This window comes from Mesoplodon densirostris, chromosome 15 (assembly GCF_025265405.1).
Source record: "Mesoplodon densirostris isolate mMesDen1 chromosome 15, mMesDen1 primary haplotype, whole genome shotgun sequence".
Classification (NCBI taxonomy): domain Eukaryota; kingdom Metazoa; phylum Chordata; class Mammalia; order Artiodactyla; family Ziphiidae; genus Mesoplodon; species Mesoplodon densirostris.
The window spans coordinates 38,812,011-38,825,698 of NC_082675.1; the positions used below are offsets into that span (position 1 = coordinate 38,812,011).

Here is a 13,688-nt window from a genome sequence, read left to right on the forward strand (position 1 = left end):
ATATCTGGCTTCTATGCTCAACATTGTTTGTGAGATTCCTCTATATTTTGCATGAGTCATAAAACATTCATTCTTTTTGCTGTATATAGATTATGCTGGGTGACTCACCACAATTCATTTATTCATCCTATTCACTTATTTCAAATAGTGCTGCTTTAAGCATTTTAGTAGACATATGTATGCATTTTTGTTGGCTATACATTTGGGAGTGAAATTGCTGAGTTCTGAGTTCAGCTTTAGTAGCTACTAAGAGGCTGCATTTTAAGGCAATTTATCAACTATAGAGGCCAGGTCAAAGTGATTAGAAAGGGGGAGATGTGTCATCTGGCTTTTCTGATAATTCAGGTTAGAATGAACAAGAACCTAAATCAGCATAGTGGTCCTGGAAATACAGAGGATGGAAGAAATGGTAAATCTTCTAGGATTTATTTATTGGGGAAGAGGGAAGAGTCAGAGATATCTTTGAGGTGATGCCTTTAGTGGGAAAAGAGAAGTCAAGAGGAAGGTGGACCTCTGGAGGGCAGATGAGACGATGTGGGCTGAGTGAAGACTGGGACGAGTGCACAGTCGCAAATGCAATGTGGGAGTTGTGATTAGGGCTTTACAATCAGGATTTGGAATAGTTTTCAGAAATGCTAATCACTGAAGCAGCTGGTATAGATAAAATCATAGAAGAAAGTAATGAAGAGAATGGCTGAGAGGGCAGTGAGGCCAAGGACTGAGGGTTTGGCCTCAGGAATCCTTGGTGACCTTCCAGGGAACAGTGTCCACAGAGCAGAGCATTTGGCTGGAGGAAAAGCAGAGACAGTAGTGAAAGGACAGGGAGGGCTGCAGCTGGGGGTCACTGAGAGGGCAAGACTTTGGGAGGGGAGATATTTTTCTTAAGAGAAGGGACATTATCCCCAAAGATACAAGGATTCAATAAATTGTATCACTTATGATTTGTGATACTTGGGGACGTGTGTTTCTTTAGAGGAACATCATTCTGAGTTTGATAACTCGTATTTTAAAAGATAGTCCCATTAACTTCTACTTACAAAACTTACAAGACTGCACTTACAGTTTAATGCAAACACAACAGAAAGGGGGAACTATTCACTTCTTATTTTTAGTAGCTCTAGTTCTTAAAACCATACTGGCTCCAGTTGATGATAAGCCATCTATTTAACAAGCTGCCCTCTCATTTTGCTAAGAGAAAGAGAAGTAAAAATGAAAACAGGTGGAGGCTTCCTGTTCAGCAGGTTATAATGCTGTCAGGAAAAGGAGCAGGCTTGGAGTCGGATTTTACATCTTCCGAAAGAAACATGATTGTGGATGAGAAGGAATGTGAAAACCACATGCACGTAAGATAAAGCTTTTCCCCTTACTCTGTGCCAAGTCGAGATAAAGAGGGAAACTCAGGTGACTGACTTCTTTCATCCTGAAATGACTTATTTGACACAGCTGTTCAGAATGCAGCCAAGAATCCAGAAAGAAACAAGCAAACAAGTAAACTATAGATGTCGCTCCATCTTTGCTGTAAGGCTCAGATATTTATAATAACATACTCTAGTCCTCCCATGAAGCGTATTTACTCTCAAATAAAACCCTGTTCCAATAAGCAGGATAAGCTGGTGTGGGGGGGGGGCTCAAAAAATTAAAAGCCGCCAATTATAGTATTTTATTTTTATCTTATGGACCTTATAAATGACACAATTGCTCATCTCTTTGGATGGGTTACTTAAAAGCTCAGAACCAAATTCACATTCCACTTCTAACAAAACGGCAGAAACTTCTGGGATGCATTTTTGAGAGTACTAACTTCATCCCTGGCCCAGTCTCCTTGCTCTTACCCTTGCTTTTTCTTCCTCTAATTGCCTAATTTCATCTTATATATTTTAAGCTGCTGTGTAACCTTTATGAGTTGGAGAGTGTTTGAAGAAAAATGTCAGTACATAATAAATAACAAATAAAAGTGAGAATAAAATGCACAGGCAACACGACAGCAAGAAGAAATGACTATGAAAAAATAGTGTACAACAGAGGAAGGAAAACTATTAAAAAAAAAAACACCAGATACATGAACTCAAAAAGTTTATTGATTATTCTGGAGCTACTTAGTTTAAGGACAAGCAGTTTGTTACACATGTCAGGCTCCTCTGAGGAAATCTTTGTGTCACATCCCAAAATAGTTATTCATTTTCATAGTGATGATTGATGTCAAGAAGGGGCATAGATTAAATACTGTGTATTCTGTTTTAGAAGGAAGAAAACTATATATTTCACCTTTAAAATGAATTTTGTTTGTAAAAGTTCAAGAGAATCACCATCATTAAATAACATCAGAAAAGTTAAATTTTCTGTAATAGAGGCGTTTTTGAGTTTTTTGATCTCCAACGAGTTCTATAGAACTCATATGTATCAATTTACAGAGCTGCTTCGAGAAGGAAAAAAATCTGACCTGCTGACTGTACAAGCCTAAGAAATGCTCTTCCTCTAAAAACATCTGAACAAAAGATAGAGAAAACAAACCATCGATGTAGTTATAATCTGCCTTAAGAAAGCATATCAACATACCACTAATCACATACTAAGTTCATTTGAAGTGAAAGGAAATTTCAGTTAGTGCTTCAGAGATGATTGTAGAGTTGGTATCAGGTTATATAAGGAAACACAGTTTTTTTTTTTTTTTTTTTTTTTTTTTTTTTTTTGTGGTACGCGGGCCTCTCACTGTTGTGGCCTCTCCCGTTGCGGAGCACAGGCTCCGGATGCGCAGGCTCAGCGGCCATGGCTCACGGGCCCAGCCGCTCCGCGGCATATGGGATCCTCCCGGACCGGGGCACGAACCCGTATCCCCTGCATCGGCAGGCGGACTCTCAACCACTGTGCCACCAGGGAGGCCCAAGGAAACACAGTTTTTGTTCAGCTTTATTGAGGTATAACTGACAGATAAAAATAAAAGATATTTAAAGTATACATTGTGGGCCTCCCTGGTGGCGCAGTGGTTAAGAGTCCGCCTGCCGATGCAGGGGATACGGGTTCGTGCCCCGGTCTGGGAGGATCCCATATGCCGCGGAGCGGCTGGGCCCGTGAGCCATGGCCGCTGGGCCTGCGCATCCGGAGCCTGTGCTCCGCAACGGGAGAGGCCACAACAGTGAGAGGCCCACATACCGCAAAAAGAAAAAAAAAAAAAAAAAAAAAAAAAAAGTATACATTGTGATGATTTACGTATACATTTTTAAAGGATGAGGATTCCTTCTATCTGGTTAATTAACACATTCATCACCAAATATATGTATATATACATACACACATACAAATATGTTAATTTCTTGAGGAACCTCCATACTATTTTCCATAGTGGCTGCACCAATTTACATTCCCACCAACAGTGCACAAGAATTCCCTTTTCTCCACATCTACCGACACATCATCTCTCATCTTTTTGATGATAGCCATTCTAACAGGTGTGAGGTGATAGCCCCTTGTGGTTCTGATCTGCATTTCCCTGATAATTAGTGCTATTGAGCACATTTTCATGTACCTGTTGGCCGTCTGTAGGTCCTCTTTAGAAAAATGTCTATTCAGATCCTCTGCCCATTTTTTAATTGGATTGGGGGGGCGGGTTGCTATTGAGTTGTATGAGCTCTTTACAGATTTTGGATATTAGCCCTTTATCAGATAAATGATTTGCAAATATTTTCTCCCATTCAGTATGTTGCCTTTTCATTTTGTTTCCTTTGCTGTGCAGAAGCTTTTTAGCTTGATGTAGTCCTAATTGCTTATTCACAATTTGTTTAACGTTCCAGGCAATAGCCTATTACAGGTCCCTCCCCCAACCCCCAGAAAATAAGACACATTGTATCCTGCCGTCACTGGGTTTTGCTCTGTTTTGAACCAGGAGGACATGAGCTGCGAGGAGAAGCTGTACTTCGGCATGAACGAGTACAGTAAATCTCTTCAGTGGGGAATCACGAGCCCACTTCTGAGATGTGATGAGACTTTTGAAAAGATGGTGAACACACTCTTGGAGAGGTAAATAAGGACTTTCAGCCTTTTCTCCAGCTGTACTTGCATGTCTGAAATAGCCAAACGTCTTTTGTGTCAATGTCACAGGGAATTTTGGTGGAGTCCAGGCTGTGCAAATGACATGTGAAGGCAGAATAAAAATAGCCTTTCCTAAGATGACCTTTTACTCAGATGGGTTTTCTATGATCATCCAAGACCAACAAAGGAAACCAGTGACTCAGAGTGGGAGGTAGAACCACTTTCTGTGTTCTTAATTGTCTCCCAGGCAGGCTTCATTGCTGCACCCAGAGATGACTTGGGCACAGAGGGATTTGCTTATTAAAGACCATTCCTCTGAGGTCTGGCCTTCCCCACCCTTTTACATTTTCCTCTCTTTTCTCCTCTGTCCACCACAGGCAAGTACACTCAGTAAAAACAAAACTTTACTCTGAGAGATTTGGAGTGTAGACTGAAGAAAATTAAAGAACAAACCGATCATTTAAGTGAGTTCAGTTCTAAGTGGCCCTCCTCCATCCCCGACCTTGGGGTTAAGATTCATGACTCTCTGTCTCCTTTTTCTTCCCCAATTCCAGGTCAAACTCTGGAAGAGCAAAGGGTTTTTCTGGGTTTTTTTCCTCCCTGATCTTGAACCATAGACTCAAAAAATAGGCAGAGGCATTAGAATTTAACATAATAGGGAATTCCCTGGCAGTCCAGTGGTTAGGATTTGGAGCTTTCACTTCTGTGGCCTGGGTTCAATCCCTGGTCAGGGAACTAAGATCCTGCAAGCCGTGAGGCGTGGCCAAAAAAAAAAAAAAAAAAAAGAGAGAATTTAGCTTACTGGAGGTCCCTCCCTGCCCTCCACTACAGTATTCTGTTTGATCATCCAGTGATGGGGGCAGTTGGGCACTATTTGATGAGGCACATTCTAATTTTTAGTATCTCTAGTTCTTTATTTTTGGTTTTTTTTTTTTTTTTTTTTTCCGGTACGTGGGCCTCTCACTGCTGTGGCCTCTCCCGCCGCGGAGCTCCGGACGTGCAGGCCCAGCGGCCATGGCTCACGGGCCTAGCCGCCCCGCGGCATGCGGGATCCTCCCGGACCGGGGCACGAACCCGCGTCCCCCGCATCGCCAGGCAGACTCCCAACCACTGCGCCACCAGGGAAGCCCTAGTAGCTCTAATTCTTAAAACTGGCTCTAATTGATCACAAACCATGTATTTAACAAGCTGCCCTATAACTTTGCTAAGAAAAAAGAAAGAGAAATAAAAATGAGGACAGGGGGATACATCCTACCCAGCAAGTTATAATGCAATGTCAGGAAAAGGAGCAGGCTTGGAGTAGGATTTTATGTTTTTGCAGCTGTTGGATTTGAGAAGACTTAACTGACACTGAGATGTTAATCCTTTCACAGCACATGTGATCTTAGATTTCCAGAATCATCCCATGAGTCTCCCCTTTGTTTCCCACCCTTCTGTTCCCTCTGCCCTCTTGGAACCTATCTTTTCTTTCAGTAACATCACTCGAAGTTGTTTTTTTTTTAATTTATTATTATTTTTTTTATTAGTTTCTGCTTTATAACAAAGTGAATCAGTCATACATATACATCTGTTCCCACATCCCTTCCCTCTTGCGTCTCCCTCCCTCCTACCCTCCCTATCCCACCCCTCCAGGCGGTCACCAAGCACCGAGCTGATCTCCCTGTGCTATGCGGCTGCTTCCCACTATCTATCTACCTTACGTTTGGTACTGTATATATGTCCATGCCTCTCTCTCGCTTTGTCACAGCTTACCCTTCCCCCTCCCCATATCCTCAAGTCCATTCTCAAGTAGGTCTGTGTCTTTATTCCTGTTTTACCCCTAGGTTCTTCATGACATTTTTTAAATTCCATATATATGTGTTAGCATACGGTATTTGTCTTTCTCTTTCTGACTTACTTCACTCTGTATGACAGACTCTAGGTCTATCCACCTCATTACAAATAGCTCAGTTTCGTTTCTTTTTATGGCTGTCACTCGAAGTTTTATAAATCGTATTTTAATGGATGATCCCATCAACTCCTATACAACTTTTGTAATACTTACAAAACTACAGTTACAGTTTAATACAAACAAAAAAAAAACTAGGGAAACTATTCACTTCTAAATTCATAGCTCTTTCAGTGTGAAATTTAAATGCCTGTATGTCAAAGTTACTCTTTGATCTAACTCTGGCTTTCCTACATGGCCCAGCAAAAAGCATTACGCCTTAAACTTGGATCATCTGTGCCCACTTCCTCTAGCCAAGTCACCCCAGGCTAATAATAGCTATGATTTATTGAACACTTGAAGGGATTGGCCCAGGACTGATTGAACTGAAGGATTTCTTTACTTTTCCCCAATCTACTAAATTCTTATCACGTAAGAAGACATTGTCAGAGACCTGAATAAAATCCACACTCTGTCTCTGACCAGTTGGATGATCTTGGGAAAGGAGCTGAATTTCTCCCAACCTTTAACTCAGCCTCCTTCTATGAGAAGGTGGAGTGGTCAGAACCCAGGGAATCTGTGGTCCTTTCCAGCTCTAAGTACTTCAGAACCACACTAGTCATTTGATGACCCTAACTGGTATTTGACCCTGGGCTTTTCTGTGTAAGGCTGGTGATGACAGTTTCACTTTAAATAGAATTATAAAGTGGAGCAAAGGTGAAATCCCCCACTGGCCTACCCAGCTGCTAGGCGGCTGCATGTACTACCAGCTGGCATCCAGAAGGGAAGTTCAGACTCGCCATTGTTTTGCAGGCTCCACGAGAGGCTTGGCCAAGCTCGGGTCCAGGGCCTTGCTTTGCCTATGCCTACTTTCTTGATACCTGCAAGCACCTCTTCATGCCTGCAAGTGGGTCCTCTTTGCCCATTTGTATTCATTCTGTCAGCAGGCTTGGCTTTCTGAGGAATAGCACATTAATGAGAGGTTTATTTTCTGCCTGCTCTGTAATCGTAAAAACTGCCAATTTGGCAGTCCAGTGAAGGGTGGAGGGAGGGGAATGTTGAGGTGAGTCAAGGACACCCCTACTATTTGCTGGGCACCCTTCACCGAGCAGGGGCTCAGGTGGATAGGAGGCCACACCACTAGGGGGTGCTATTTCTCCAGCCAGCTCCAAGTTTTCTCCATCTTTATGGGAAGATACTGTTATTGCTACAAAGGAGCTGACCTCACATTAGCAATAATAATTACTCTTTTTACTCCTGATACTCCACAGACAGTACACTAGTGTCTCAGTTTCCTTAACTGTAATCTGAAGTATAAGAGAAATAAGCTAACAAGCATTCTAACCCCAAGCCACCAGCAAGAGGTTAGGATCTAGGGATGATCCATTATGGCTCTGTTGAAAATATGAACAGACCAGTGCTTCTCAAAGTGCAATGTGATTGTACAAAGTAGATAACTAATAAGAACCTGTTGTATAGCACAGGGAACTCTACTTCGCCACACAGTGGAAACTAACACAACACTGTAAAAAAACTATACCCCCCCAAAAAATGCAATGTAATACAAATCACCTGAGGACCTTGTCCAGCCTGATTCTGATTCAGTACATGTGTGGTGGGAGGCTTTGGCGGTTCTAACAAGCTCCCAGGTGGTGCTGCTGTTGGGTGATGCTGCTGGTCCAGAGACCGCACTGGGAGAAGCTCGGGTCACTAGACTGTCCCTAAACCTCGTGAACTTGCTGTACCTATCCCAGCAGGTTTTGTGAGCTCACCTTTTCCTTCTAGTGATGGGGGCTTCAAGGTCATTCTAGAGCTCAAGCCCCACTCCTGTCACGAACCCCTTCCTGCCATGCTTGGTCTGCATTCCTACAGCACAGACCTCGCTGCCCCAGTGGGCCCCACGCCCAGACGCCAGCTCCCTGTGTTCTGTTGAAGGTACCCCAGGCTGCACAGCATGGTCGTCCGCTGCTACCTCCTCCTCCAGCAGTACTCGGAGGCTCTGATGGCTCTCACCACCATGGCGTCCCTCCGAGACCACAGCACGCCGGAAACACTCAGCATCGTGGATGACCTCCTCAGCTGCCCAGGAAAAAACAAAAGTGGGAGGGGACACATGCTCATTCTCAGGGTGCCCTCCGTGCAGCTGGCGATGCTGGCCAAGGAGCGGCTGCAGGAGGTGCGCGACAAGCTGGGGCTGCAGTACCGCTTCGAGATCATCCTCGGGAACCCCGCCTCTGAACTCACTGTCGCAGCCCACTTTGTGGCGCGATTAAAGGTTAGCAACGGACAGACGTTTGTTCTGTTTTCTAGGACTCCCGTGTAGGTGGCCCAGAGGCCTGAGTTTGATAGAGTTTTGCACATGTGTCAGTGTGATCTTCGTGACCATGTGAAGGCTAACCTAAGGGACGTGTCCACTTTCCTAGTTTAATAAGATTCTGTCCGGCCCCCCTTTTAGCACATGCATGCAGTTGGTCTTCCATGCTCTCCAACTGCAGGTGCAAAAATGCGATGACCCAATTTCACCCCATGTTTATTGACCTTGTTCGAGATGCATCTAGCCCACGGCCATCTGTTTTCTCAGAAAAAAAGGTAAGTTGTTCTCTCGGACCTCCGTGGGGCACGCCTTTAAGTATCATCCGTTCACTGACTCTTTTCTGTCCGTGTAGCCTGTCTGTCTGCTCAGAGTGGGTAAAGTATCCTGTTTCATCTTCAGTGCTCATAGAGAACTAGTCCCCACCCTCGTGCATGTGGATCCCCCGACAGTCTGTTGTTTCTTTGTATTTGCTTTGGCCCCGAGGCGTGGGCTGGGCTGAGATTCAGCCGAGCCTCCTGCAGAGGGATTTGTGCATGGCTAAGCGCCGCCCATCCTCCACCCCCGCCCCGCCCCCCTGCACGGCCAGGGACGCACTGCTTTTCCTGAACCCCTCCTGTCAGGCATGGCGGGCTGGGGAGAATTTCTTAATCAACTAACCTAAATCTCTACCTCATGCCCTGCTCAGACTTTTCTGGGGACTTATATAATCCAATGTGTCCCAGACATTTGACAGCATTTCATAAAATCCTGCGTACACATAGATATGGTACTAAGCTAGGTACTATGTGTCTGGGGTAGACCGACATGGTTTCTGCACCTTGCACACTAAACACTGAGCTAAACTGGGTGAAGAAAAACCTAGTTTGACACAAACTGTATGAAAAGAAAGCACGTAGTCTTAGGGGATTTGCATTCCCACCTTGGGCTGCAGTTTACCATCTGCAAAATGAGTGTTGGACTGCATGATCTCTAAGAGCTCTAGTTCGAGGATTATTATTTAGTGTTCATAAAGCATTTTGCAAATGTAAGCCTTTGTATTGTATTCTATTACCTATCTTGAATAATCCAAAATGCAAACAACATGTCTTGTATTAGCTTGATACGTAGCTGGAACAAATAAATCTGTCTAAAAATAGAAGCTCCTCTATTTAGTGGAAGTTGTAACGTTTACATTTCATATATGGATATATAGATATAATGCTCACAATATTAATTTAGAGTCATAGACCACATTACAGCAGAATTCCTGGGATAACTAACAAATGAGAGTCCTGAAATTCTTCTTACAGTATAATTCATAGAGGCATAGGTTGTGGGATAATCTGAATAATGCTAATAATGCTGAGGAATCTGGAAAAGCAGATCATCAGCACTGCTCTGTGAAGTCTCACACACCTACTGCAGGGAGATGTTCTCAAAGGATGTGAGGCTGCCGGGACTTCTCTGGGTCTCCACTGACCCTGACCAAGTGCAGCTACTTACAGAGTCTTAGGTCATTTGTTCGGACCCTTCAGGAGTGCCAATCACTAAGTCAGGATAAATCAGCCATCCTAAATAATATGCCCCTCTGGGCCATTGTTTGAAAACTGCGGTCAAGACCTGAGCTTCCTAGCCTGGCTGCTAGCACATCAGAATCACCTGCAGGGTTTCCAAAGGGCTGCTGGGAGTGTGCGCCATACACGAAGGGGGTCTCAAGTAATTACTTCTCAGAGCAGTTATATCTCAATTCTCATGAGTCGCTGCCAGGCACCAGCCACACAAAAGAGATTTCCATACGCTCAAAACCTCTCGATCACATCAATCCATCCTTTTTACATTCTCTATTTGTGTGGAAGTGAAAATTTGAAATCCCTTTGGAATGTTCACATCCTAAGAAAGACGACCACTTGCCAGGTGGTCTCTGTTTCACCTGTTTATTTCTTTTTTAAAAATTTTGTTTGTTTATTGGCTTGTATTTCTACCCCCATAGCCTGAAATTTCTATGAGGACTTTTCCTCTCAATATGAATAGCACCCAGTGAAGTTTCAGGTACAAAAGAGGCACATGTAAAAATTGTTAAATTAATTAACCATTGTCGCATTCTTTGACTCTCATTCACTCTTTTTCTTTTTCACCTGTTTATTTCTGAATTACCAACTTTACCACTGACGAGATAGCACCAGTGTGCCTTTCACCTCTAACGCTGGGTAAAATCCAGTGCCTCTTTTTCCATTAGATGGTCTTATTTTTGTGCTCACCTCGAATTATCCTTTAGAAATCATGGTTAACTTATAAGTGACAACAAGTACTTTGGAAGGATACAAGGTTTATATCTAAATAAATCAGTTCATCCAGAAGGCCTGTGAAGCTTTCATTAGATTTCCTTGGCCTTGAACCCCATATTATCCCTGAACTCAATGCTCGCCTAGTCTTTTGTGTTGTCTTAACTGCCTCTGCAGGAAAATCATCCTGAGGGCATGACAGATCCATAGAAGAATGGCAGCCATCAATCATCAGAAGTAACAATGTGACAGAAAAGCATTTTATAGGGGGTTTAGCTAGCTCTGATTGGTCAAGAGTAAAAGTGGAATTTGTTTAATCATCTTTTGAAAATAAATCTCCTTATAAAACATAATATCTGTTATCCCATCATTATAACCCAACCTCATTCTTGATAGAATGATGAAATATATTCGAGGAGACTCCAGTGTCAGGGATATCATAAATCCAATGTGAAGGCTTATGAGTAAAACGATTCCTATTTGCAGAATTATTTGCTTTGAATTAGGTAATGTTCTGGTTCCCTTTGACATGAAAATATATGGAAAACTGAATTGGTGGGGAGAAACTTTCTGCTAATATCATAAAAAATATTTTGACAGATTAATTTTCTAAGACATAGAAAGTCTCTCAACTTGTAAACAGTTACGTAGATCCACTGAGTTCTCTTTGGCATGCAAACATATGATAAAAGATTGGGCAACAAGATTCAGGTTGGTTCTTCCAATTTTACAAGTTATACACATTTTACTTGAAGTAATTGTGGGTATATTTAATTCCAAAGACTAGTTTTCCTAGACATCAACAAATCAGTAAACAAACTCTGTTATATCATATCATATCTTGCCTGATATATTTCTTTTGAACTCATTCTGATTTTAGCAAAGGAAGTACCAGTCTATTTTAAAATAAAATTGTATGCATTACTTAATACCTCACTTCTTAGTCCTTGTTCCCAAAAGCATTATCTGAAATGCCAGTTCATTTCTTATAATAACTCCTGCTAGAAAGCCGATATAAAGCACAGTTAGATCTACACACTTCATAAAAAGTAGTAGAAACCACCTTATCTACTTAAGAGATGGTTTATTTTCTCTCTGCTCTAAAACAGACAGAAAAGTCTGTAAGATCTTTTCACTTTTGAACATCTTTCAAGTTGGGATTTTCTTCCTCTTGATATATTCATGCTTTCAAGATTGATGTTCCATTTATTAAAGATATTCGTGTGTGTATATGTATATATGGGTTAATATATATGAGAAGTTGATTACGTGTGAATTTTGTTGAGATTCTTTTATTAGTCATTTACAGCTGAAATGGTCTTTTTCAGTCAATCAGTCCGAAGAGTCTGTCCATTATATGAAGGAAGTGTACTTAAGAGCCTTGAGTCTACTAGTTTAACTAGGATTTCTGTAAGGTTTGCACCATCGGTGGAATATTTCATATTGTATGTTTCTTTGACCTGTGTGGCTAATGTATGATATAAATCAAGATCTCCTGTTTTATCCTACTGCGATAAAACGAAAGGCTACATTCTTCTAGAGTGCTTTGTGTATGTTTTTTAGTAGTAATTAAAATATATGTACACACACAAACACACTTATTGGAAATCATTTGGAACCACAGATGTGTATAAAGTCTGGCTGTAGAAACCTTTAAGAAGGTGGGAACTTAAATGAAGGGTTTTAATTTTATTGTGTGGGTCCCTTTCTACAGACTTGGAGAGGAAATGAAGCAGAAGAGTGGACCCCTCGGACGTACCAAGATCTAGAAGGTCTGCCTTGTATTGTGATATTAACTGGCAAAGATCCCCTTGGAGAAACCTTTCCCAGGTACAATGTGAATCATTCGTTTTTTATTTTCCATTAGTTGCCCCCCTGAGCTGGTGGTTAAAACTTGGCTGATGCTCCCCCATTTCATTCACTTAGCAAGTGAGAAGAGAATTGTTTTATTTGGGGATATAAGAAATGTAGTCTTCCTTGAGTCTTTCTTTGACTTTCCAGAGATAGCCTAGCAATCTGGGGAATGGGAGATAGCCACACATGAGAAGTGTTTATGCATCGAAGCAGGGCAGCCAGAGGGGCAGGGAGGAAAAGCACTGTCCCCAATGAGGAGTTTTGGGGATGAAGTGTCTCTGTTAGTGTCTCTGTTAGTCTGCTGTTCCCTCAAGGATCCAGGGCCTGTAGGTTGGAAGGCAACAGCGCCAATAATCACAGCACTCACTGAATGCTTACCGTGTGTCAGGCATTGTCCTAAATGCCTTACCCTTGTCATGCCATTCATTCCTTTCAGTAACTGGGTCAGCTGGACACTGTTACTCTATTTTATATGTGGAGAAAATGAAGTGACTAGTCCGAGGTCCTAAGCTAGGAGGTGGCGGAGCTGAGGTTCACATCAGGCATTACCTGGCACCGAAGCTCACGATTTTGACTGCTGCGCCGCACCCAGACACCCAGACACACATAAACATGGCGTGCCTCACCAAAGACAGACTCGCCAAAGATATCCTTACTTTCGTGCAGGTCTTTGAAGTACTGTGACCTCCGGTTAATTGATTCAAGCTATTTAACTCGCACGGCCTTGGAGCAGGAGGTGGGTCTGGCGTGCTGCTACGTCTCAAAAGAGGTCATCCGGGGGCCCACTGCTGCCCTGGACCTTAGTGGCAAGGAGCAAGAGAGAGCCGCCGTCGGCGAGAACGGTGCCGAGGAGCTGCTCATGGACCTGGAGAGGCCCCAGAGCAACAGCAGTGCCGTCACTGGAACCTCAGGTCAGTACTTTCTCTTTCAAGGGATCAGAGGCAGGAGTGAGGAGGGGGGTAGGAGTATGGAAGGCAGAGGCATCTGCTGATTCCCATCAAGGCTTTCAGAGCCTTGGGTGACTCAGGCATCCTGTCCAGACCTTGGTTCTCCGGGAGAGATACTTGGAAAACATGACTCTTGAGCAGCCACAAGATACGTTCCTGGGGAAGCATTTAATGAAGAGCTTGCTAATAAGCTAAATAATACAGAAAATAAATTTCATCAACCCCAGCTGCCACCATTTTCCCTAGTCTCTCTCACCCTAATCATCTCATAGATATTATGCATCTGATATTTGCACAAAGGCCTTCTTTTCCTTCCAGATCCTGAAGCTGTAAGTTTTTGCTAATTGGCCTAGTATCTG

General features: G+C 42.9%; 1 protein-coding gene across 3 annotated transcripts in view; it reads left to right on the top strand.

Moving 5' to 3' along the window:
• GREB1L (GREB1 like retinoic acid receptor coactivator) overlaps window positions 1–13,688 on the top strand; it is a 123,532-nt gene that overhangs the window by 91,544 nt on the left and 18,300 nt on the right. For all 3 annotated transcript variants that reach the window (XM_060119001.1, XM_060119002.1, XM_060119003.1), the window contains 4 exons: window positions 3,881–4,014; window positions 7,889–8,228; window positions 12,243–12,358; window positions 13,049–13,293. In XM_060119001.1, coding sequence (XP_059974984.1) covers window positions 3,881–4,014; window positions 7,889–8,228; window positions 12,243–12,358; window positions 13,049–13,293 — 835 coding nt within the window. The remainder of the gene's footprint in view (window positions 1–3,880; window positions 4,015–7,888; window positions 8,229–12,242; window positions 12,359–13,048; window positions 13,294–13,688) is intronic.